Source organism: Mastigoproctus giganteus, chromosome 6, assembly GCF_048544385.1.
Source record: "Mastigoproctus giganteus isolate SK-2022 chromosome 6, ASM4854438v1, whole genome shotgun sequence".
Taxonomy (NCBI): Eukaryota; Metazoa; Arthropoda; class Arachnida; order Uropygi; family Thelyphonidae; genus Mastigoproctus; species Mastigoproctus giganteus.
The window spans coordinates 12921055-12948278 of record NC_143580.1 but is presented as its reverse complement, the minus strand read 5'-3'; the positions used below and the strand labels follow the sequence as shown (position 1 = coordinate 12948278).

The following is a 27224-nucleotide window of genomic DNA, read 5'->3' as shown; positions in this document are numbered from 1 at the left end:
TTCATTCTCTACCACTGTCAGTGTAGTACCACAGAGTTGATACGTTGCTCTGGGGTTGCTGTTTCCCATGTGTAGTAGTTTACATTTGTCAATGTTAAACTTCATTTGCCACCTCTCAGCCCATCTGCTCAACCTTTCCAGATCCTGTTGCAGCAGCATAGTGTCAGTAGTGTCCTTGACAACCCTGCCAACCTTTGTATCGTCTGCAAACTTGGACATTAAGCCCGATATACCATCATCAATATCATTTATAAATACAGAAAACAATAATGGACCCAACACTGAGCCCCGAGGGACTCCACTAATAACATCAGTCCACGATGAGCAGTGTCCATTGATTACCACTCTCTGTCTTCTCCCACTCAACCACCCCTTTATCCATAGCAGCAATTTGCCTCCAATGTCACACTGCTCCAATTTGTGTAGCAGTCATCCATGTGCAACAGTATCAAAAGCCTTTCTAAGATCCAAGTATATAATATCAAAGTTATTCCCTGCATCCAGTTCTTTTGTGACTGCATCATAGTATCCAATCAAGTTGGTCAGGCAAGACTTCCCCTTAACAAAACCATGCTGTGTCTGAGCTATAACTGAAGCCTTGTCTAAATGATCCTGCAGCGCTTCTTTAACCAGTGCCTCCATTAATTTTCCTGGAACAGAAGTTAAGCTCACAGGTCTATAATTACTTGTGTCAGCCTTTGATCCTCCTTTGTGAATTGGGGTCACATTTGCACATTTCCAGTCTATGGGTACCTCCCCTGAGTCCAAGGAAGCTCTCATAATTATGGCTAAGGGTTTGCTTACTTCCTTTGCTGCCTCCTTTAATATAACTGGATAGATCCCATCCACCCCGGGTGCCTTTCTTGTGTTTATCTTCAACAGTTTCTCCTCCACTTTACTCCCAGTTATTTCAAGATTCTGAAGCTTACTGCTAGAGTTGAATACACCTCTGGCATTCCCCTCGCTGAATAACTCCTCATGTGTGAATGTCGATGCAAAATATTCATTTAGTTTGTTAGCTACCAGAGCAGGATCATCAACAGTTGACCCATCAATATCAAGTGGACCAATCTGATTCATCCCCTTCCTTCTAGAGTTTACATAAGTAAAGAACTCTTTGCTGTTTTTCTTTGCATCCCTTGCCAAGGATTTCTCGTAATCTGCCTTCGCCTGCCTAACCTCCTTTGTAACTTGGTTGCATATCAACTTGTATCTATCATAGGCTTCTGTCTCAAGTGTTAATTTGTATGTATCCCTTGCATTTTTCTTCTCTGCCATTTGCCTCATTAGTTCATCTGACATCCATTTTGGCCTAAACCTTGAACAATATTTCTTAGTTGGTATGTAAAGCCTAGTAGCTTCCAAGATAAGTTCTTTGAATGCTTCCCATTTTGAATTTGCTGTTGGTAACATCGTCAGTTGGTCCCACTGTATAGAATTTAAATACTGTCTCAGTCCATCGTAGTCGCCTTTACGAAAGCAATAACCCTTCCCTTTACCCCTAATGGTAGTTACCTCTTTGAGTAAATCCCACTTCAGCACACTGTGATCACTGCCACCTAGTGGTTCATTTATCTGCAGATTCTTAATGCATGAAGAATCACTGCTGATAATCAAATCAAGAGTATTACTCCCTCTAGTTGCCTCCAGAACATGCTGATGTAGAAAACAATCATCCAATAAATCCACAAAAGCCCTGCTAGTGTGTGAGTAACCAGCTCCCAAAATCCAGTCAATATCTGGGAAATTAAAATCTCCCATTATAAGACACTCTGATTTACTGGCCCACTCTATTTCCCTATACAGTTCCTTATTATACTCATCAGAGTCATTAGGCCTATAGCACACTCCTACTCTCAATTTTGATCTCCCAATGTTTATGTCACACCAAACTGACTCCACACTGCACTGTCCAGCGATGTCGACTGGCTTCACTTCCTTGGTTTTTATGTGTTTCTTAACTAATAGCATAACACCTCCCCCCTTCCTATCCTGTCTATCCTTTCTGTAGACGTTGTACTCCCCAAATTGCAGTTCCGCATCCCTTATATCTGTGTGACACCACGTCTCTGATATCCCAACAATATCTGCCTTCGATGTTTTGAGCAATACCTCAAATTCATCAAATTTATTTACTAAACTCCTAGCATTGGTGTACACGCAAGTATACCTGCACCTGTTTCTATTCTTAGCTACCCTAACACAACCCATGCGTTTACTTGTACCGCAATGGCTCCAGCAGTCTCTGAAATACCATGCATCTTGTTTTTCAGGCTTCTGCTCATTCTAATAGAAGCAGTGCAAGAATCTCTTTCACCTCTGCCAGTGGCTACTGTCAATCTATTGGTCTTTGTCTCCCCCCAAACTAGCAGTTTTCCGACCCACCTAACACTGCCTCGATAGCATCAGCAAATATTCTTGCACCCTTTCTATTTAAGTGTATCCCATCCCTGTAGAAGCAATCTCTCCTGTTAACAAGTACAGTCCAGGCTGAAAAAAATTCTACCCCTTGAGCCTTGCAAAATCTTTCCAGGGCCGAATTGATCGACAAGGCTCTCATCATATACTCCCTCCTATCGTGTCTGGGCAGAATTGCAGACACTTTCAAATTCAACCCTAATTCTCGGCTTTTGTTCAACAGTGACCTGTACTTGTTAAGTAATTCTGCCGGTCTCCTACTCTTAATATTATTAGTGCTAACGTATTAGTGCCAACTCGGAATACTTTAGGGTTGTTAAAATTAAATCATCCCTCGTGTTTCATTTTCTGTATCTATGACTGAAAGTCATAGATATAGAAAATGATACACGAGGGATGATCGTTTAATTCGTGGACGTGCAAGATTTTGTTTACCGCGCGAACTTTCCATAACTATCGCTAGAGGCCCTCTCCCTGTTCGCTACTGAGCAGACTCTGTGTACGCATGCCAGTACTTGTCGAGCGATTGTTGCCCGAAGAGAGGTTAGCCGCGCCTCACTGACGATCGTTTCGAAGCAAGTACCATGTCGGACATACAGATTGAACAGCTATGTGATTCATATTGTATCAGACGGACACAGTTAAAGAGATTAATGAAGCGTATGGTACGATGCTTCATAGGAAGGCAATATTCCGGTGTCAAGTAGTTTCTCCATCAAGACAATGCCAGACTAAAAAAAAAAAACTAAACTATTATATTTAGGCCACCCGAATAATTAAATTCATCTGTCGTGCTGTGTGTCTTATGTCTGTATTTGCATGTGTTCTATGGTCGATTTGTCTGTTCTGCTGGACGAAAAACCCCAGTTTCTGTGGGAAAACCTTGCTACCTACGCCTGAGACCGACTAACTCAGCCATGGAGTGAAAAAAGCCAACTAAAGTTCCTCGCGTCATCGACGGGATTCGAACCCGGGCCTTTTCCACCCGGTGTTGGGAAATCAATGCCAGACTCCATACTGCTAATATTGTGCAACCTATGATCACTCATTGCAATAGGTGCCAAGGTTTGACCCCAGGGGCTCACTCTGGTAAGTATGGTCTTGGCACACCCAGGGTCCTGAGCTGGATATCATCATTCTTCTCTTTCTTGGTGATTCCCTTATACTTCTAACTCTCTCTCTGTCTTAGGGTAACTCGATTTTTTTTTTTTTTTGTCTTGTGCAGCATTAGCCTCAGGCTTCCTTACACTATATGGCTAATAATAATAATAACATCCCACTTATTACCAGACTTCGCCGTGCGATTTCTCCCTATTTCCACGTATGAAGAAAGCTCTGAAAGGCAAGTGTTTCGCGTCCGACACATCAATACTCGTAGAGCCAGAACGGAAGCACTTCGCAGTCTTTAAAAATGGCTTTCAAGAAGCATTTAATGCGTATGTACGACGGTGGCGAAAGTGTAAAGTTCAAGGGAGAGTATTTCAAGAAGGAGAAATCTTCAGAAAATTCAGATGATGACAATTAAGATAAGATCTTGCACCGGTCTGCGCACGTAGCACAGTGGTATCGTCACCTTCCTCCCTACCCCTGGTGGAAAAGGCCCGGGTTCGAATTCCATCGATGACGCGAGGAACTTTAATGGACTTTTTTCACTTCACGGATGACTTAGTCGGTTTCAGGCGTAGATAGCAAGGTTTTTCCCTCGGAAATTGGGGTTTTAGTTCAGAAAAAACAGGTTAATCGACCAGAGAACACGGAATTTACAGACATAATACATAAACGGGTATTTTATTTGAAGATTCAATGCGCAAGGCATAATATGATATGGGTTTAAATTAACTATATAATATCGGTGTAGATCCACCATAGTTTACCCATAAATTAAACTACGTATGTAGTGTGAAGGCATCGTTTTTAATTGTATCTCATATTGTGGCTACCTTAAAAGCTGTTGGCCTATCATCGGTGGGTGGGCAAGTACATTGATAGTGCATCCCACCGATGACAGGCCAACAGCTTTGAAATGGTGACCGTCTGGGTGGTGGTATCCACTGAGGATAAACAACGGTAGTTTTCTCTACTAGAGAAGTGTTACTTATTCGAAGTAGTGCAATACCCGGTATCTCGTTGAGAAGGTAGCCACAATACAATTAAAAACGATGCCTTTACACTACGTAAGTAGTTCAATTTATTTGTAAACTATGGTGGATAAACACCGATATTATATAATAAACGGGTATATGTATATAATAATTTGATTATTATTATTATTTTTTTTTTTTTTTGGGGGTTTATAATATGTTCGGCTATGATGATCATTGCAATAGGACAAAAACAGTCAATGTATCAGAAATTTCCAAATAAAGAAAAACAATAATAAATTCATACATTTTTATCAGAATTTTTTCATAAATTTAAAAATAAGGTAGGATAGCAAGTTTAAAATTTTTGGGACTATACACTGCCCTGCCAATAATGTCCCTGGCACCCCCTCCATTGATGGGGAAACAGGTCCTATGCATGCAACACATCAGAAAACCTGCTATAAATATGCACACTGGGCTTCGAACAGACAATTACAAAAGTGAGTATGCAAGATGACATGTTCAACAGAATTACCTCAACAGTTCAACAGAATAGATCACATCAACAAATGCTAGACGCTAATTAACATGATATAAGGAACGCGAATCTTGGACTGTAGAGCAGTGGAAAACAGTCCTATGGACAGACGAGTCGAGTTTCGCACTCTATCAGTCTGATGGCCATTCCTGGGTGTGGCGAACGCCAAGTGAACTGTTCGTTCCTGGTTGTATCCTCCCAACAATGAAGTCTGGAGGCAGTGTCATGGTATGGGGCTCCTTTCATGGTTTGGCTTGGGACTATTAGTCGTTATCGAAAAAACCACGAATGCAATACCAGGACAACCTGGACTTCCAACATTATGGCAATACTTCGGGGAAGGCCCGTAGTTGTATCAGAAGACAACGCGCCATACCATACTGTCCGGGTCGTAACAGAGTGGTTTGCTGAATTCTTCGGTGATCCGGAGTAGTTGCTGGAGTTGCTCCTCGGTTGGAATTTGGTCTAGACAAATACAAGACCCACATACTGCACCAGGGAAAATTAGTTGGCCGAAACTACCAGCTGCTGACTGGTAAAGAGATCGAAGCTATGACAGAAGGAGAGACCTACAAATACCTAGGGATGCTGCAGGCTGAGCAGTTACAAAACAAGGAAATCAAGAAGTGCCTCACCGAAAACTATCATCAGAGACTCAGAAACCTGCTGAAAGCAAAATTGAACGGAGGGAATACAGTTAAAGCCATAAACACCTATGAAGCTCCAGTACTAAGATACACATTCGGAGTCATAGATTGGACTAACACCGAGCTAGAAGATATCATGAGATAGACAAGGACAATGATGATCAAGAGCCGCCAACACCACCCGAAGTCAGCAGTGGAGAGAATAACGATACCTCGGAAAGAGGGAGGAAGGGGCCTGATAGACCTGATAGAACAACAGAAAACAACGATGGTTAACCTGAAGGATTACTTCGAGAACAACACAGCACCACTCCACCAGGCCATAAGAAAGATAGATAAGTGGTATACCGCCACTCAACCTAAGCGAGGAAACCCTTCCCGACCAGACGGTACAAGAAACGAAGTTAGAAAGATGGGCAAAGAAGGCACTCCATGGCAGACACTACAATGACCTCCACCAAGATCACATCGATAACTGTTGAGAAAGAAGGCAAAGCCTTCGAAAGCTTCAGATTTTCAATTATTCAGATTTTAGCGCTTTTAATTCTGTATATTTTATTGTATTTTATGGTATTCTTTTTCTTCTTTTTTTTCTTTTCTTTTTATATACTTATTGTAAATAGTGATTTATTGTAAATTAGTAATACCAGTTATTGAACTATTAATTTCGTTTTTTGTTTTATTATTTCAACGCAAGGTTGGTGTAAACTACTAAAAATTTATATTATGATAACATTCCTTCCAATGCATGGCTCACAAGCGGGACGCTCTTCCCCGAGACTGAAAGATTCATGCTGGCCATCCAAGACCAGGTAATCAACACCAGAAACTATAGACAATACATCGCAAAGGAGCCCGGAATGTCAGATGACACATGTCTACGATGCCACCTGGCCTCAGAAACGATCCAATACATCACTGCAGGGTGTAAGGTGATCACCCAGACTGAGTACACTCATAGACACGACCAGGTAGCCAGAATAATAGATTAGAGGCTAGCGAGGAAATACCAGTTGACCCAATAATGTGTACCATACTACAAGTACGAACCCCAGGTAGTACTAGAGAATCGAACCCACAAGCTGTACTGGCACCGCGCAATAATAACGGATAAGACCATCCCGCACAACAGACCGGACATAACTCTTGTGGAAAAGATGGGAAAGGCTACCTACCTGATTGACATAGCAGTGCCCAACACTAACAATATCCAGAAAACCCATGAGAAAAAAATTAGGAAGTACACGAACCTGAGACATGAGATCAAGGAGATGTGGCATATGTAAGAAGTATCAACCATCTCAATCATCATGTCAACCACCGGTATGGTACCAAACACTCTATATAGCAGCCTAGCAGCTATAGGTCTAGCAGAGAATACCTACAAGGAACTCCAGAAAGTCGCAATCCTGAACACCTGTAGGATGGTCAGAAGTTTCCTCGACCCACAGTACCAGATATTACAACCACCCTGTGTTCTTGGTAGCAGTACCTGTCACGCAGTGGAATCCCCCAATCAGGGAGAAATAAATAAGAGCAACAACAATAATAATATAAGAGCAACAACAACAACAACAACAATAATAATAATAATAATAATAATAATAATAATAATAATAATAATTATTATTATTATTATTATTATTATTATTATTATTATTATTATTATTATTAGCCATATGGTGAAAGGAAGCCTGAGTCTTATGCTGCACCACCAAAAAAAAAAAAAAAAATCTTAGTTACAAAGCAGTTAAGTAATAAAGAAGAGATTATGTGGAAAATAAGTACATGTATGTACTCATTTTTTCCTTAAAAATAACATTCTGTTTCTTTCATGGCTCCTTATTTTTTTCTAATTTTCCCTAAAAAATAATAAAAATATCTGAAAATACAACTTTCCGTGGAGGCGCTAGACTATAATTATTGATACCGTTTAGGAATTTGAAAGTGGTTGCTGTGCTGTGGATACCACTGAGACATCGAGTGATCCTTGGATTTGTTTTTTAGATGCACCAGTGTCCGATCCTCAATGGCATCTTCCATCTTGAATTTTATATGCACCCGGGTTTTATTAATTGAGCATACCTGACGTGTATTTAAATTTTTTTAAATGCATGATTTACTTGACAGAGCGCTGTCAGCATTCATGTAATTATGTGTTGGCTACATTTTTTGTACTTAATAATGCAGTAATTTATAGTTAGATGCTACCAAGCCCTGCTGCTTTTTTTATTAGCAGGCCAATTGTAGTGTTTCTATTTCTTTTTGTCTTTTAATAAGAGAAGAAACAGTACCGTATTTTCCCTCCATTTTTTTAAATTATTTTTTTGAAAAGATTTGCTTTAAGTGTTTGTTCATAGACGTCAGGACTGAAGATATTCGTTATGTCTTCTGGTGTACCTTTTTTAATACGAAAGGTATCTGCTAATCCTGAGGTAATAAAATCAGTATTATTTTCAGATTTAATGCTAATTTACTACGTTTCTTTGAGTTTTAATTATCTTTTATTAACTTGTGCAAATTTTGTGTGTAGGAATGAGAAGTTTAACGGCAGTTTCTCACAGCCCGTATATCGTTGTATTTATATTTAAATTTAAATGTTTGCATATATAGTTTGTTTTTTAATAATACTCGCTTACGCATTATAAAAATGTCTGCCATCAAAAAAATTACCAGTGTCTAGACAGAATTGTTAAATTTATCGGAATTGCGTGCACGCGATTCCTCGAATCGCGATGGAATTCGATAAATCGCGCCGTGATTCCGTGAATCGCATGCGTCCCGGCGGTTGTTCTTAGACACGCCACAGGGTTTTTAGTTCGACCCCAGCTCAAATTTCATAGTTGCAAAATTATTAATTTGGGAACCATCTGCTTGGTTTTTAGCTGTTCCATGATACCTGCTAACACGGCATATTATTATTTACAAATGCGATTATTGTTATATTGTTTTTTAGGTAAACAGTAAACACGTGTTTACTGTAAACAAAAAAAATACACATAATTTGCATAATCAAGCCCATTGCAATTAGAAAAGATTTAGGATTGGTAAATTAATAGTTTTGAAGAGCTGTCAAAACCATTTTCGGCATATCGTCATTTACAAATGCGATTATGGTCATATTGTTTCTTAACAGTGAACACGTGTTTATTGTAAACAGAAAATACACATAATTTCACGAATTTAATAATATTGATAATCAAGCCCATTCCTATCGGAAAATTTAAGATTGGTAAATTAATAGTTTTGGAGAGCTGGCAAGGAACTGCAAAAGTAATATGCATTTTCTTTTTCCATTTCATAAGAGGCGTTTAAAGGTAAAGGCCGAAATTTAGTTTCTGGTACCACTCATGCTACTTGAGGTTGCGTGAAGGATATGAAATGAGAAAAATAGTTATTATTATTAGCTACGTGGTGCAAGGAAGCCTGAGGCCTATGCTGCACCAGCCAAAAGAAAAATTCCGAAGTTACTCTGAGAGAGAGAGTTATTATTAGCCATATGGTGCAAGGAAGCCTGAGGCTTATGCTGCACCAGCCAAAAAAAAAAAAAAAAATTTCCCATGTTACCTTGAGAGAGAGAGAGAGAGAGAAGTAAAAGGGAATCACCAAGAAGGCAAGAAAGAGAAGAATGATAATATCCAGCTCAGGACCCTGGGTTTGCCAAGCCCATACTCACCAGATGTGAACTCCTGAGTTGTAATTAGAAGAAAAAAAAAAACACTTATAAGAGGGATCATGTTTTAAATCAACTTTCATTTTTGTTTTGTGAAAAAAGGTTAGGTTTTTGCACGACTTTGGGAGGGATTCAAGTATAAACCGGACATTGGCCATGGCCAAGGGTATCGGATACTAAAGTTTTACCAAAAGAAAAAAAAAAAAAAAAAAAAAATGACAGGAGCACTTTATTTCCTTTTAGTTTCAGCAATTTCTCTTCTGTTTCCTCTTATCACAAAATCATTTAGCTTCAAGTTATAACTTGGTATACTTCTAGTATCCTCATTCCTAAAAATTGTGTGAATGTAGATTCAAAAATGCAGAATGTTTTTTAATTTGTTAGCAACCTGAACAGAATCATTAATACTTGTGCCCTTGCTGCCTCCGTAGCCAGGTGGGAAGGAGCAGCAGTGCGTAGCACACACTTCTTGATTAGACCGGGGTTCGAGCCTGTCACCACCAAATACGGAGGATGTGGAAAGGTCAGGGAATGACCACCGCATATCCCGGAGCAGTATGGCCTTAGTTGCTAATGCTCCTAAAAACCAAATAACAACAACAAACAACAAACTTGTGCCCTTCACATGTTGTGGACCAATTTAGTTTTTCCCTTTCATTCAAGTGTTAAAATAAGCAAAGAATTCTTTACTACTTTTCTTCTCATTGTTAGTGAAAGACTTTTAATCTGCCTTAGCTTGCCTAATCCCCTTAGCAACTTGATCATGAACTAGTTTATGCTTACTGTAAGCTTTGTGTGCTCCCTGATAATTTTTTCCCCCTTGTGGGCAGCACAGTTGATGGAAAAGACCTGAATTCGAGTCCCGTTGGCAACGACAATAAGAGGAATTTGTATGGGTTTTATTAACAATGTGGCAGAGTTAGTCAGTCTCAGATGAGGGTAGCATAGTTTTTTTCCTCCCGGAAACTCTGGTTTTCCAACCAGAAAAACAGAAAATTGACCACAGAACATGTGCAATTTACATACAGTATACTCGCAGCAATATGGCCTGAGTCACTGATGCTCCTAAAACCCTAGTTTAGATCCATTTAGGTCTAAACCTTGAACACTATCTCTTAGTTAGGATAAAACACTTATTAGTTTCTATGATTACTTCAAGGATTTGAAGTTGGTAGCATCATCATTTTGCCCCATTGCCAAGAATTTAAAAACTGTCTAAAATCATTGTAGTGACCTTCACAAAAGCAAAATCCCTTCCCTCTATCCAATTACAATTATCAATAGTTTAGAAACATGGTACCAGAACAAAAAATAGATGAACAAGCTTTAAATAATTGAGAGAAAAATGAAAGGAATAATGCTTGGAAGCATCGTTAAAATAAAGCAAACAGACTGATAAGAGGGCTAGGATAAAGAATATAAGATAAAATAAAATATAGTAATAATAGCAGATAATAGTCAGACATGAAGGGCCACACAGTGGACAACAGGAGAACTAAAAACATACAGTAAAGTTCAAAAACCTGATGAAGAGATAAACTCCAAAGAACAGCACAAATACGGTGGATGAGAAAAGCCCAGCATAGATCATATTGGAGAAACTTGAATTCTGCAATGTATCCTATTTTCCCAATTTATAAAAACCTGTATAAGAATTCCTGTGTGTGAAAACTTTAAATAGCTTTTCCGCATTTAAGTACTTTTTACCTCTTCTTTCCTTCCACTTTTTTTTTTGTGGTGCCAGTCAATGTTTTACATAAGTAATGTATTATTTTATTATTTTTCTCAATTTAATGTTTTACGTTCATTTTGATTTAGAAGTTAAGTTTCCTTTTTTGAATAGTTTCATTTTGAAGAATGATGTCATACTGATACTGTTTTAAAAATATTTTTTTAAAATAAAAATATTAAATAATTGACAATGGAAAAAGTACATCTTCTGCATGTGTTTACATCAGTATGTTAGTTTTGCCACTGGATTTTTCATTAAATATTATATACTGATGTAAACAAACCATTGCAGGGTGGGGGATAGCATTTGAGTAATCTCCAGAATTTTTAGTTTCCCTCTTAGAAAATACTTTCTGCAGCTAAAAATTATGAAAAATGAGCTGATATGGAAAAGAGGAAATGATTTCCGAAGCAATAGCATGCGTAAAGGCAACTACAGTGGTCTCAGATTTTTTAGGTTCTATACAGTGGGACCAACTGATCATGTAACCAACAGCAAATTCTAAATGGGAAGCATTCAAGGAAATAATTTCGGAAGCTACTAGGCTTTTTTGTTCCAACTAAGGAATGCTGCTCTAGGTTTAGGCCCAAATGGATGCCAGATGAACTAATGAGACTCGTGGCAGAGAAGAAAAATGTATAGGGTGCACAAATAAATTGTCAGGTGACACAGAAGCCAGTGCCTCAGGAGCAGCAGTGCGTAGCACACGTTTCTTGATTAGACCGGGGTTCAAGCCCGTGACCACCAAATACGGAGGATGCGAAAACGTCAGGGAATGACCACCGCATATCCCCAGAGCAATATGGCCTTAGTTGATAATGCTCCTAAAAACCAAATAACAAACAAACAGACACAGAAGCCTATGGTAGATACAAGCTAGTCTGTAATCAAGTCACAACGGAGGTTAGGTGAGCAAAGGCAGATTATGAAAAATCTTTGGCAAAGGATGCAAAGACTTCTTTACTTATATAAACTTTAAAAGGAAGGGGATGAATCAGATTGGTCCACTTGTTATCAATGGTTTGACTGTAGATGATCATTCTCAGATAGCTGCCGAACTAAATGAGTATTTTGCATTCACACATGAAGGAGGAGAGGGCCAAATTTTCAAGGAGGAGAGGGCCAGATGTTCATCAAACTCTAACAGGGAGTTAAATGATTTTGTATTAACTGAGAGCAAAGTGGAGGAGAAACTGTTGAAGTTAAACATATGAAATGCACCTGGGGTAGATGGGATCTATCCAGTTATATTAAAGGAGACAGCAAAGGAAGTAAGCAAAGCCATAATTATGTGAGCATGCTTGGACTTGGGGGAAGATCCTACAGACTGGAGATGTGCAAATGTATCTCCAATTCACAAATGGGGATCAAAGGGTGACACAAATTAATCTGTTTAACTTCTGTTCCAGGGAAAATAATGGAGTCGCCGGTTAAAGAAGCATTTGCAGGATCATCTAGACAAGACAGCAGTAATAATTCACACACAGCATGGGTTTTTCAAGGAAAAGTCTTGTCTGACCAACTTGATTGGCTACTATGATGTGGTCACAAAGGAACTGGATGCAAAAAATAATCATGTATCATATAGTTGGATTTCAGGAAAGCTTTTGATACTGTTGCATATGTAAGACTGCTGTACAAATTGGAGCAGTATGGCATTAAGGGCAAGTTGCTACAATTGATAAAAGGATGGTTGAGTGGGAGAAGACAGAGAGTGGTAATCAATGGGTACTGCTCTACATGGACTAATGTTATTAGTGGTGTCTCTCAGGGTTCGGTGTTGGGCCACCCATTGTTTTGTATCAATGATATTGATGAAGGTATATCAAGTCTGATGTCAAAGTTTGCAGATGATACAAAGGTTGGCAGGGTTGTTAATGACAGTATGCTGCTGCAACAGGATCTGGAAATGTTGGGTAGATGGGCTGAGAAGTGGCAACCGCAGTTTTAACATTGTCAAATGCAAAGTACTTCATATGGGTAGCAGTAACCCCAGAGAAATGTACCAACTGGGTGGTGTTACACTCATGGGGCGAAGGTAAAGAAAGCCAACATGAGAACAACAAGAAACGTCGGATAACTTTACGCGGAAAATTAGTTTCCTGATACGGCACTCTAGCGCTGCTCGCTCGATAAACAGACGGTAGGTGTTATCGGTCTGGAGCAAAGTTGAGAACAATATATTTGATTGACAGGTAGGCATGGCAAACAATGTGCCGATTGGTGTGCGAACACAACACACAATAACATCAGGTTAGTATCATTTTAGCAGTACTCAGAAGCACTAATGGTAACTTGCCCTAATGAACACGTTCCATAATGGTGAAAAGAGGTCAGGTTACCCCCACTTGAATCCCATGGGAGCTTGAACCCCTCCCGAAATGGAGGGGGTAACCTAACCTTTTTTTCTTTAGAATCATGTGGACTAGTGCATAAATTGTTTATTAACAAAATATTATTTTATTATTACTGTACTTTTATTTTTAAAGACACTCGTGCAGATACACACATATCATAACGTCAATCACACCTCAACAGCTATTCACTATATATATATATATAGAATCTTTCTTTCTTTTCTTATATTATTTCCTAACATTTAAGGTTAGGTCACTAAATATAAGGAAACCGTTTCTATTATTTCCTAACCTACCATTTAAGGCCAGGTTACGAAATATAACAAAAAATAAAGAAACCTTTTCCTTTTTTTGTAACCAAACCTAAATCAACAGTATACTAAAAACACTCATGAACTTCAAAAATCTGCTTTTAATAATGAGAAAAAAAACATAATGAAGAACATAAAAATGAACAGAATGAAACTTTTATTAATTTAGTTTTCATCAAAAAATCAACCAACGTTTTATTTTCCTTACAAATTTCTTCCATCTTTAAAAGATTCATTGCTGCTATTACCTGTTTTCCATTCATCACAAAACTATTATGCACCGTTCTTTACTCATAAATATACATTATAATGCCAACACAGTAGCTTGTCATCACAGTAGCTTGTCATCTGTCGCGCCCACCACCAATCATTTCATCGTTTGCCATGCCTACCTGTCAATCAATATATCCTCGATTTCAGCTCCAGACTGATAAAACCTACCGTCTGTTTACCGGGCGAGCAGCGCTACAGTCCAGTGTCGGGTAACTAATTTTCCGCGTAAGTTATCCGGCATTTCTCGTCGTTCTCGTGTTGGCTTTCTTTACCTTAGCCCACTCAGGGTAGTGGAGCATGAAAGAGACCTGGGGGTAATTGTGCAGTCAGATATGAAGTTTTCTAAGCAGTGCAGACAGGTTGCCAGAGTAGGTCATGGGGTCTTGTTAATGATATACAGGAATTTTGCAAGAAGGGATAAGGTGGTGATTATCTCCTTGTATAAGGAAATGGATTCGAATGGATTGAGCCAGGCTCAATGCTGATGGGATTCTTCCTCTTGCTCAGATTACAAACCTGAGGGGGCATAGATTCAAACTGAGGAAAGACAGTTGTAGAATGCCAGTGGGTAGTTGATTGCTGGAACAAACTTCCATCTATTGTTTTGGACATTGATAGCTTAAATATATAACCTCCATGCACAAGTACATGGTGGGTGACCACCCAGGTGTGAACCAACGTAAGCAGGGGTCGAGGTGTGGCACCCACACCACATGGAGGAATGCCGCCCCTCTATGTTACCAGGCAGTACTAGGTGGTAGATGACTCTCATTAACCAGTGCAATACCACTACTTTGCTTATTGGAGGCTTGAAGTGGTGGAACCCATTGTTTAGTCTCTAGAGCTAAGTTCTGGTCAACCCTTTCCCATCTCTTCCATCATGCAGTATGATTGATGACTTTTGAGGTTATGACGAACATCGTGGCGAGATCCAATATTCCTTACATTTGGAGGGTACAGCTCTAAAACTGTGTTTGCAGGCCGGTCACTAGTTAGTACACTGGACTGAACCTATTGGTAACTCTCTAGGAGGCTTCCAAAGCATCTAGTGTATAATCTTGCTACCTCTACTCTGCCAGATAGAGACTGGAGGGAGTCCGAGTAGCGTATATGCGGGTGGCATTCGCGGCCACGTTATGTCAAAGATCCGGGTATATTCTTACCATGTGGACACCATATCCAAAAATTTTATTACTTCATACAGCATGTCCCACCCACTTTTTCTTATTATTGAATACACCATGAATTGTAAAACTAATAGAGCAACCTTATCTGCAAAAAGATCTAAACCTCCCCAAACACTTCCTAATTCATTTCACAAATATACGTGGTCTCAGTTCTAATCTCAACGATGTCCATTTCCACTTGCAGTCTGCCAAACCCCATGTACTTTTTCTGACAGAATCTCAGTTATCGGTTGATTCAACTACTGCTCATCTCAGATGCACAAAATTATTCGTTGTTTGATTCCTTTTGCCTCAAAGTTGGTACTTGTGCATATGTCCGTTCTGATATTCCCTGTCAGAGATTTGGAAATTTGGAATCTCCTCTCTTCGATCTTCTCTGGCTAAAAATCTCTCTACCTCATTGTGCCAAATTCATCTGTTGTCTCTGCCATTCTCCCATCTCCACTAATCACTTGGAGCTCTTTGACTTCCTCTCTTTGCAACTTTACTTTCTCCAGTCCAACTTTCCTAACAGTGAGGTAATTTTCCTTGGCGATTTTAATGTTCACAACTCCAGCTGGCTTCCATTTTCTAGTCACACCGACCCAGCTGGTCGGGATGCTGAGACTTTTGTAATTACTAATGACCTTGCACAGATTATTCATTTACCTACAAGAATACCGGACAATCCTAATCATACAGCCAACATGCTTGATCTTTTTCTCACAAACAACCCTTCTAAGTACACGGTTGAAGTGAGAGGTCCTTTAGCCACTTCAGATCACAATTTGGTGATTGTCTCTTCTCCAATGGAGCCTTTATCTCATGACTATTCCCAACCTCGTGTTGTTTGGCATTACAAGAATGCAAAATGGGATGACCTGCGAGATTTCTTTTCCTTGGTCGGATTACTGTTTCAAAACTTCTGATGTCAATAATTGTTCAGATCGTGTCAGTGAAATTATTCTTGCATGAATGGAATCCTTTATCCCACACTTCACTTTAAAATCTCGTCCTTTATCTAAACCTTGGTTTTCCAATAAATGTGCTAAGGCTCTTCAAGAAAAGAACATTGCATATTGTAATTGGCTTGTTTCTAATTCTTCAGTTTCATTTTCTGCCTACACCAAAGCTCGCAACAATTGTAAAGCAGTTATCAATCAGTCTAAACTAGTTTGAACAGGCTAAGCGTAGAAAACTTTCTTCTTGCCCTAATGGTAGCCGAGCATTCTGGTGTTTTGCTAAAGCTATTGGCAAGAGACCAAATTACATTAAAGCCTCCTTTAATGTAATTGGATAGTCGTATTCATCCCAGGGACACTTTTTTTTTTTTTTTTTTTTTTTTTACATTTAGCTTCAACAGTTTCTCCTTCACGGCGCCTCCATAGCCAGGCGGGTAGGAGCAGCAGTGTGTAGCACACGCTAGTTGATTAGACCATGTTTCGAGCCCGTGACCACCAAATACCGAAGATGCGTAAAGGTCAGGAAATGACCACCGCATATCCCCGGAGCAATATGGCCTTAGTTGCTAATGCTCCTAAAAACCAAATAACAACATTCTCCTCCACTTTCCCCTCAGTTATCACAAAATTATTCATCTTCCTCCCAGAATGTGACTCACTTCTGGTCCCATCTGTAAAAAATTCCTTATGTTAATGTTGGTGCAAAATATCCATTCCGTTTTTCTACACCCTGAGCAGAATCATCAACAATTAATCCTATGATATCTAGTGGACCAGTGTGATACATCTCCTTCTTGCTACTGTTTATGTAAGTAAAAAAAGTCTTTGCTGTTTTTCTTTGCATTCTTTGTCAGAAATTTCTCATATTCTGCCTTAGTTTGCCTAACCTCCTTTTTAACTCGATTGCAAACTATTTTATATCAATTATGGGCATCCGTGTCACTTGATAATTTATATGCTTTCCATGCATTTTTTTCTCACTACCACAAGTCTCCTCATTTCATTTGACATCCATTTAGGTCTATGCTTTGATGTATATTTCTTAGTTCGTATACAAAGCCTTGTTTACAACACAGATGGTGCAAGATCACAGAAAATGCAGTTTCAGTGACAGTGATCAAGATGTCTTAATGATAACTGTATTAATTGTAGAAATATGTGATTCAGCATAGAAGGTGTTGATGAGGAAGAAGAGGATCTAACAATACTCTATATTTAGAGAGACATTTAGTATCTAACAGCAACTGTATTTGGAGAGAGTTTCTGGTTTTGAAACTGGCCACAGATAGCAAGAATCAGAGATGCCATACAATGCATCTTCCCTTTTGCTATTATTTCAAGAAGTATATGCATGTAATTTTTTAAACAAAATACCATCTTGTTTCCTCTGCTGTGATCAATGAGTTTGTTATTATAAAATTCATCAAATGTGGAACAAAAAAATTACGTCATATTGTTCTTCCGTGTTTCACCTGATGAAACATTTACATCTTTGCAAGAATTTGATTTACTGGCTGCATTTGACCACTCCTGCAAATTAATTTTTTTTTTTTTTTTTCTGGAATGCTAGTTCATAAAGAGGAAATAAAAATGATAAGTATTATTCTGTTTTATAATACAAATCGAAATATTAATTTTACTTGTTCTGTGTTAATACCAGCATCTAAACTGATGCCCAATGTCTAGGGAACTGAAGCAGGACCTGGGGATAGGAGACTAGGTAGCTGGTTATCTACAAATAGCTTTTTATTTAGAGAAAAACTAAACGTATTCTGTTAACACAATGGTGTTAACATGTGTTCCAATTGAGGGTATGCACGCACTTTGTGATGTTTTCAGTTCCAATCTGCTCCCATTGCAGATCACATCACCAATCATTGACCTAGGGATCTTCAGTGTTGTTGGAATGTCACATAAAGACTGATTGCTAATGTGGTACCCTGCTATAAGTCTGTTCTGGAAGTCTAATTCTGTTTATTGTGGAATCTTGTTTTCATAATCATGCTACTATCACTTCAAAGCTTTTATTTAGTGTGTAACATGTGGTTCTTGGGTAGAATTTGACCAACTATCAGTGGAGGAATGCCCAGATATTAAGGACAGTGTATTAAAAGATATAACTTAAGATATACTGTATGTTATTGTTATTACATTATGCCAGTATTATTTGATATACTGCAATTCCATTTAAATTTTGTTAGTACATTTATATTATTATATATGCATGCTATGCATTCATATTTTGGTGATAATAAATTATTTTTTCTTAACAGAACAATGTAGACAGCATTGTATGCTTTATTTGCGTAATAACACCCATTTAAAATTTTCCCTTGATTTAAGGGAGAAACCTCCCCCCCAAATCAAGGTTCCAATGTATTTTTATATCTGTTATTTTATTTAATTTTTTAATTTAGACAGTCATATTCTCTTTAAACCCCCCCTTGGTTATATGTTTGGATATGCCTTGTAATAGCATTTTTCTTCTTTGGTAAATGATGGATTGAATATCACTATTATGTGAATTAGTTTACTTTTTTAATAATGGTATTCTTTTCAAGAAATGTATAATCCTTTGTTTCCATTTTCCAACTGTTTTGTGGCATTGAATAATTTACTGCAAGCAGTGCATTGATGGGGTCTATTGTTTAATGTTCTTTGTAATGCATAATAAACCTTTAACCTCAGTGCTTATACTTAAAATTATTTTGATTATTCTTTTTAGTGTATAGTACTCTAATAATAATTAATGTAATACTATAATTCTAATTTTTCAGGCCTTTAAGAAAGTTCCTGAAAACCCAAGATATAGGCATGTAAGGCCAGTGATAGATACTGGTAAGTTACATTTTTATCATTAAATTTAGCACCAAAAGATATTTTCTTAACTAATCACATTCAATGAGAACATCAGGGTTTCCCTTTCTACTGGGAGTTCCTCTTTTGTATTTTCCAGTTTCCACAGTTTTTCGATGAATTTGTAATAGATAGTACCAGACAGAAGCATTTGCTGAGTAGAAATGATACCATCTTTTCGAATAGTATACTGAAAAGATACCATTCTGCTAATCTTGAGTTTGCTTAATAATTTGGATTTATCTAATAGTATATTTACCAATGTAGTCCTAAAAGAGTTATTGTAATGTTCATCTTATGTAAAATTACATTAGGAAGTCATTAATTTTTTTCCTTCTGCTTTAAATCAGTTTGGATTGTTGCATAAGTTTCTTGTTTGTTGTCTTTGTTTCACATTTTTACATTGTCTCTTTGGCCTGGGAGAAAATTTTACATAGCTCTACCCTTTGCTTAAAGTGTTTAAAAAGAGGAACCAGAATGTTTGTGAAGTTTATTTTAACTCAGTGGTCTTATAATTTTTGTGTAAATGTGCATTTTTATCATTTTACCTCTGGATACTTTAGCAGTTGAAGAATATTCTTATATTGCTTGTAAGATATTTTAAAAGCAAAACAAAAATGGTAGAATGGAATATAAACTTCTGAAATAAACTCCATGCTTGTTTGAAGTCCATGAAAAGGTAGCAGATGCTGTTCAGGCTTTCTGAGAAGAGTCAGGGTGACATCCTGTCGCACAGAATATCTGGAGGAATATAATTGAACAGTACACCCGAACATGATGCGAGATTCAATTTATTGGTAGATTTTCATTTAGTGATTTAATTTATATGCTTCAAATAGAAATTACATTCCTCATAGGACATTTCTGAGACAACTGTACACGAAGAGGTATGTTATTAGTGAAATTGTCCTCCAGTTATAAAAGGCCAAATCTAATTGCTAAAAGTTACTATGTTTTAACCCTTTAATTTGCATATCAGTTTTTATTGCAAATATTCTTACTGTTGTATGTGTAGTTTTTAAAATTTTAGGGTCAGTTCTATTTTATTAGTAAATTTATTTTTATTTCATTGTCCATTTCATTCAGTATAGTCAGATTATCCTAAGCCTGACTTTAAACCACATCCCAATATCCTTATAGGTATCAGTGAGTCTTTTTATATGCTTTTGTAATTCAGTTACAGGTCTTCAGGATAAGCCTTTTAAGGAAAGATCGTCTGACCAATTTGGCAAGGTATTATAAGGGTAGTAACGATGAAACTGGATGCAAAAAATAATTTTGATAAAAGCAGTGTTCTTAGTAGATCAACGTTATGAGGGGAGGTCCCTCAGAATTCTCTGCTAGGGCCCTTGTTTGTAATTTTCACTAATGATATTACAAGTTTTGCTTAAAAATTTTGATGATGATTTTAAAGCTGGAGGATTGTTGTCATTGAGAACCAGGCTAGCTTTGCTACTGCGACTTAGATAAATTCTACAGCTGATCTAAAAAAAAAGCAGTTACGCATTTATGCTAGTAAATATGAAGTTATAAATTTTTATAAAGTATTCCGAAGTAGTTAAATTATCAAATAGTAATAGCACTCGACACTGTTGGAGGTGAAAAGGATCTGGAAATTGCAGTACTGCCTGATATGAAATTCTCTCAAGCATAGCAAGGCTGCTAGGGCAGAATATGGGATATTGTTAATGGTACGCAGGAATTTTACCAGTAGAAACGGAGATAATTATCCCACTATACAAATCAATGGTTAGACCAAATCTTAAATACTGTACATAGATGTGGAGACCAAATTATGGGAGAGATACTAACTTACCTGAAAGGGTGCAAAGGAGGGCACCAACTAGTTGTGGATGCAGCGACCCTAGTTCTGTAAGGTACAAACTTTATATACAATACATCTTTATTGAAATCTGTTTAAAGCTTAAAATCTTAAAGGGGTTGAACAAATTTAATGATATGAATATTTTTTCATTTTAGGATGATGACAAAGGGGACTTTCAAATTCAGGAAAATAATTGTAGACTAAATATGATAAAATTGTCTTTAGTTAGAGTAATCAACTGTTGGAAAATTATTACCTAGAATTGAAGAATCAAAGCACTTATGTAGATTTAAAGTGGGATTAGATGGATATTTGGAAAAGTAGATAATATAAAATCTATATAACATTTGCTTCATTTCATTGGGTTGCCATTTTATTAATAATAGTATTACTTATGGTATTGATGGGTAAATTAGGCCTGCAGTATAATTTCAAGAACAAAAAAATATATATATATTAAAGTTGACAAATAATTGCTATATTCCTATAAAAATATTATTAAATAATTTTACATTGTATTATTGATAATGCAACATACTTTTAATATGAAAATATAAATCAAACAAAAGTTTCATCTCTCATAAAAATAACGATCGTGGTATTTAGTTTTATTGCTTTAGTTTAGGTTCTGGACAAGGACAAAGCAGCCACATAAATAAAAAAAAGTAAGCACTTTCAACATCATAAATCTTATTTTATATATAATAATAGTGATCACCTCAATACAGGTAGGTGCCTAGTTTGACAGCATTGGTCAATTTGTAATGTTAATAATTTGACAGCATTGGTCAATTTGTAATGTTAATAATGAATAAATTAAAAAATGTAGATATCATTTATATAATGCAGCCTGCAAAAATTTTTTTCCTCCTGAATTTGTCCTTGTGCCAAAAGAGGTTTTCCACCATTGACTTAGAGATTGCCAGTATAGGATAATCTAGGTGCCTCCATAGCCAGGTGGGCAGGAGCAGCAGTGCGTAGCACATGCTTCTTGATTAGCCCAGGGTTCGAGCCCGTGACCACCAAATACAGAGGATGTGGAAAGGTCAGGGAATGACCACTGCATATCCCCAGAGCAATATGGCTTTAGTTGCTAATGCTCCTAAAAAACAAACAACAACAACATATGGGATAATCTCTAAGTCAGTGATGAGCGAGTATGGAAAAAATTAATGCATTATTTTGGGACTCTAAATTTAAAATAGTATAACAATGCAAAGTAACCCTGCTGTACCTGATTCTCATCTTAGAAAAAATAACACCTAAACACTGGTTAGCCTGTGTAGCAGGTTCTAATGGCAAAGCACAAATTTTTAATTTAAAATTTTGGGCCTATATATATATATATATATATATAGGCCCATAATTAATATATTTCAAAAATGCCTAGATGTATAATATACTCTAAGGCAAGCAAAATATTTTAACTTGTATTGCTCATTGACCTTCAGTGCTTCACATATTGACATTTTAGTTTCAGGAAGTCAGATTAATGGAAAAACTGTTATTAGTGTAATTTGATAAAGATTTAATGCAGTTTTTATAAATTATTTTTATTTTTATAAATTATTATAATTAAAAACTTTAATACCCTATAAAGTATTAATATCCTAAATTAAAATCCTTTACTACCAAGTTTTGAAAGGCTAAAATATCCCTGTTAGGGGTATTTTAGCTTTTCAAAACTTGAATGAATTTATGACTTTAATGAATCATTAAAATTCTTATTTAAAATAAATAAAATTAAAATATCTAATCTACAAATTATGCTGACCTTGATATTCTTATATTCTTCGAGGGGAAAAAAAAAAATTGCAGTGTAATTAATTAATGTTTTTTTTTTTTTTTTTCCAGAAAATTTATTGCATATGTTTTTATAATTTTTAGGTGCAAGCGCAAGAAAGTATTTAGAGAAAATTAAAGAATCACAAAAAAGTATGAAATTTTTTTACATAGATATTTTCATTGTAATTATGACGTCATACCCTCCCACTTTTGGTGTTTGAAATGCAATATGAATATTAAAAATTGACTTACTAATATATCTATGGATTATGCTATTAACTATGAATGTTAGATTTCCCACTTCTACGATACAGTCATGTCTAGAGGCAAAACATGCACTCTGAGCTTGTGTGTATTCTATTAATAGTTTTGTTAAGCTTGATACCCTGAGTAAATTGACTTCAAAAAGACATAACACTTGTTAAAATGACAGAATGATGATATATTTTGTATGACAAATGACATGATATTGCCAAGGGAAATGTCTTTGTGTGTGAGCGATGTAAGGAGTGTGAGGCAATCAGGTGCCAACTCAGTGTTATGGGCCTATATATATATATATATATATATAGCTTGAAGGACAGGGTGGATACCCTCAAAGGATTTCAATTGAGGGCCCATCAAACTCTCAGCTGCCCACATCAATGCCAGAGCTTGCACTTGAACATCACGCAACACAGGAATAACCCCCAAGGCAGAATGCACTGGTCCCAAAGGAACTAGTTGTTGGCGATGACTCTATTATCAAGGAAACGGGGAACATATTGTGCAAAAAGGATAGGTGGAACAGGACCAGGGTATATCTGCCAGAGGCAAAGGTTGATGACATAGAACAGATAACATCTTTTAAGGGCACAAAAGGTGATATTGCTTTACACGTTTGGAACTAATGATATTAAGAGTAGGAGACCAGTGGAATTACTTAACAAGCACAGGTCAATGTTGAAAAAAAGCCGTGAGTTAGGGTTGAATTTGAAAGTGTCTGCAATTCTGCCCAGACACTATAGGAGGGAGTATATGATGAGAGCTTTGTCAATCAATTCGGCTCTGGAAAGATTGTGCAAGGCTCAAGGGGTAGAATTTTTCTCAGCCTGGTCTGTGCTTGTTAACAGGAGATACTGCTTCTACAGGGATGGGATACACTTAAATAGAAACGGTACCAGAATATTTGCTGATGCTATCGAGGCAGTGTTAGGTTGGTCGGAAAACTGCTAGTTTGGGGGGGGGGGCGATAACAGTAGCCACTGGCAGAGGTGAAAGTGATTCTTGCACTGCTTCTATTGGAATGAGCAGCAGCCTGGAAAACAAGGTGCAGGAGATTTCAGAGACTGCTGGGAGTCATTGCAGAACAAGTAACTACATAGGCTATGTTAGGGTAGCTAAGAATAGGAACAGGCGCATGTATACTTATGTGTACTCCAATGCTAGGAGTTTGGTAAATAAATTTGATGACTTTCAGGTGTTGGTCAAAACATCAAAGGCAGATATTGTTGGGATATCAGAGATGTGGTGTCACACAGATATAAGGAATGCAGAACCAGAATTTGGGGAGTACAATGTGTACAGGAAGGATAGACAAGATTGGAAGGGGGGAGGGGTTATGCTATTAGTAAAGAAACACATAATATCCAAGGAAGTACAGCCAGTCGACATGGCCTGACAGGGCAGTGCCGAGTCAGTTTGGTGTGACATAAGCACTGGGAAGGCAAAATTGAGCGTAGAAGTGTGTTATAGGCCTAATGACTCTGATGAGTACAACAAACAGTTGTGCAGAGAAATAGATGGGCCAGTAAATCAAAATGTCTTGTAGTAGGGGATTTTAATTTCCCAGATATTGACAGAATTTGTGGGTTGGTCACTCACACACTAGCAAGGCTTATGTGGATTTATTGGATGATTGTTTTCTACAGCAGGATGTTCAGGAAGCAACTAGAGGGATTAATACTCTTGATCTGATTATCAGTAGTGATTCTTCATGCATTAAGAATCTGCAGATAAAAGAACCATTAGGTGGCAGTGATCACAGTGTGCTGAAGCGGGGTTTACTTAAAAAGTTAACTACCATCAGTGGTAAACGGAAGGGTTTTTGCTTTCGTAAAGGTGACTGCATTGGTCTGAGACAGTATTTAAATTCTATACTGTGGGACTAACTGATGATGTTACCAACAGCAAATTCAAAATGAGAAGCATTCAAAGAATTAATCTTGGAAGCTACTAGGCTTTTCATACCAACTAAGAAGTATTGTTCAAGGTTTAGGCCTAAATGGATGTCAGATGAACTAATGAGACATGTCAGAGAATAAAAAATGTATGGGATACATATAAATTAATAGGTGACACGGAAGCCCATGATAGATACACTGATGAGTCAAAACATGACCACCTACCTAATATGATGTTGGTCCTCCCCGTGCAGCCAAAACAGCTCGTACCTGGTGAGCCATGAACGCTACAAGATTTTTAAATGTGGCTTGTGGTATCTGGTACTAACACGTAACCAGCAGATCCTTTAACTCCTGTAGGGTCTGTGGTTGAGATGCCGCAGGTCCCAGACATCAATGCCATGTTCCAACACACAGCATTGGTGTCTGGGGAATTTGGAGGCCAGGGCAATATCTGGACTTCTCATGTTTCGGGAACCAGTTTCGAACAATCTGGATAATGTGGCATGGTGGATTATCATGCTGAAAGACGGCACCATCAGAGGGTGAAGACTATTGCCATAAAAGAGTACCTGGTCAGCAATGATGTTTAAGTAGGTGGTAGATGTCAGAGTGCCCGGCACATGGATGACTGGACCCAGGGTATCCCAGCAGAACATCGCCCAAGGCATGACACTGCTGCCACTGGCTTGTTTTCGTCCCATGGTGCATCCAGGCACCATCACTTCCCCAGGTAAAAGATGCACATGTACCCAGCCGTACACATGGTGCAACAGAAAACGTGATTCATCGGACCAGACAAACTTCTTCCAATCACTCAAGGTCTAGTTTCGATGCTCGTGTGCCCATTGTAGGCACTGTCGTTGGTGATCCGTGGTTAGAATGGGCACTCGGAGCGGCCTGTGGCTATGCAGCCCCATTTTCAGTAGGGTTCAATGTACTGTATGTTATGACACATTACTCCTATCATCAGCATTCCAGTTACTGGAGAGTTGTGCCACAATCGCCTTTCTGTTACCACATACCATCCCGGAGAGCCTTTGCTCAGCTCAAGCATTGATGAGTCATGGTCATCCAACACCTCACTGGCGGTTCATGAGTTTCCCCTCGCTGGACCACTTTTGGTATGTACTAATCACGGCTGACCATGAGCACCCACCAGCCGTGCCTTTTCATATATGCTCTGACCCAGTCGTCTGGCTATTACAATTTGGCCTTTGTCAAACTCGCTTAAGTCTGCTGCGTTTCCCATCTGAAGAACAAGAGTAACACTGATTAACGGAACTCATTATCAGGTGTTTTTTATACCGTGTCCTGACCCACACATCCGCCGTAGTTCACCTACAGTTGCTTCAATTTGCATAACGACTTGCTGGTCATAATGTTTTGGCTCATCGGTGTATAAGCTGGTCTGTAACCAAGTCACAAAGGAGGTTAGGCAGGCAAAGGCAGATTACAAGAAATCTTTGGCAAAGGATGCAAATAAAAACAGCAGAGAGTTCTTTACTTATGTAAACTCTAGAAGGAAGGGGATGAATCAGATTGGTGCACTTGATATTGATGGTTCAACTGTTGATGATCCTGCTCAGGTAGCTAACAAACTAAATGAATATTTTGCATCTACATTCACACATGAGGAGTTATTCAGGGAGAGAAATGCTAGAGGTGAATTAAATTTTGGCAGTGAGCTAAATGATTTTAAATAACTGAGAGCACAGTGGAGGAGAAATTATTGAAGATGAACATAAGAAAGGCACCTTGGGGTGGATGGTATCTATCCAGTAATATTAATGGAGGCAGCAAAGGAAGTAAGCAAACCCTTAGCCCTAATTATGAGAGCTTCCTTGGACTCAGGGGAGGTACTCATGGAGTGGAGATATGCAAATGTAATCCCAATTCACAAAGGAGGATCAAAGGGCGACCCAAATAATTACAGACCTGTTAGTTTAACTTCTCTTACAGGGAAATTAATGGAGGCATTAAACTGGTTAAATAAGCACTGCAGAATCACCTAGACAAGAATTCAATTATACCTCGGACAGAGCAGGGGTTTGTTAAAGGGAAGTCTTGTCTGACCAATTTGATTGGATACTATGATGTTAGTCACAAAGGAACTGGATGCAAAGAATAATTTTGATATCATATATTTGTATCTTACAAAGGCTTTTGATGCTGTTGCACATGGAAGACTGCTGCACAAGTTGGAGCAGTGTGGTATTGGAAGGCAAATTGCTGCTATGGATATAGGGATGGTTGAGTGGGGCAAGACACAGAGCGGTAAACACTCAGTGTTGGGTCCATTCTTGTTTTCTGTATTTATTAATGATATTGATGATGGTATATCAGGCTTAATGTCCACGTTTGCAGACAATACGATACGAAGGTCGGCTGGGTTGTTAATGACAGTATGGTGCTACAATAGGATCTAGAAAAGT

At 37.9% G+C, this 27224-nt stretch overlaps 1 protein-coding gene across 2 annotated transcripts in view; it reads left to right on the top strand.

The window, feature by feature from the left end:
• Positions 1 to 8026: 8026 nt before the first annotated feature.
• LOC150083923 (centrosomal protein of 41 kDa-like) overlaps positions 8027 to 27224 on the top strand; it is a 61775-nt gene continuing 42577 nt past the window's right edge. For both annotated transcript variants that reach the window (XR_016547043.1, XM_090374963.1), the window contains exons 1-3: positions 8027 to 8122; positions 18939 to 18999; positions 22730 to 22777. Coding sequence is in view for 1 of the 2 variants with exons in the window: in XM_090374963.1 (XP_090231089.1) it covers positions 8072 to 8122; positions 18939 to 18999; positions 22730 to 22777 (160 nt within the window). In the remaining variant the exon portion in view is untranslated. The remainder of the gene's footprint in view (positions 8123 to 18938; positions 19000 to 22729; positions 22778 to 27224) is intronic.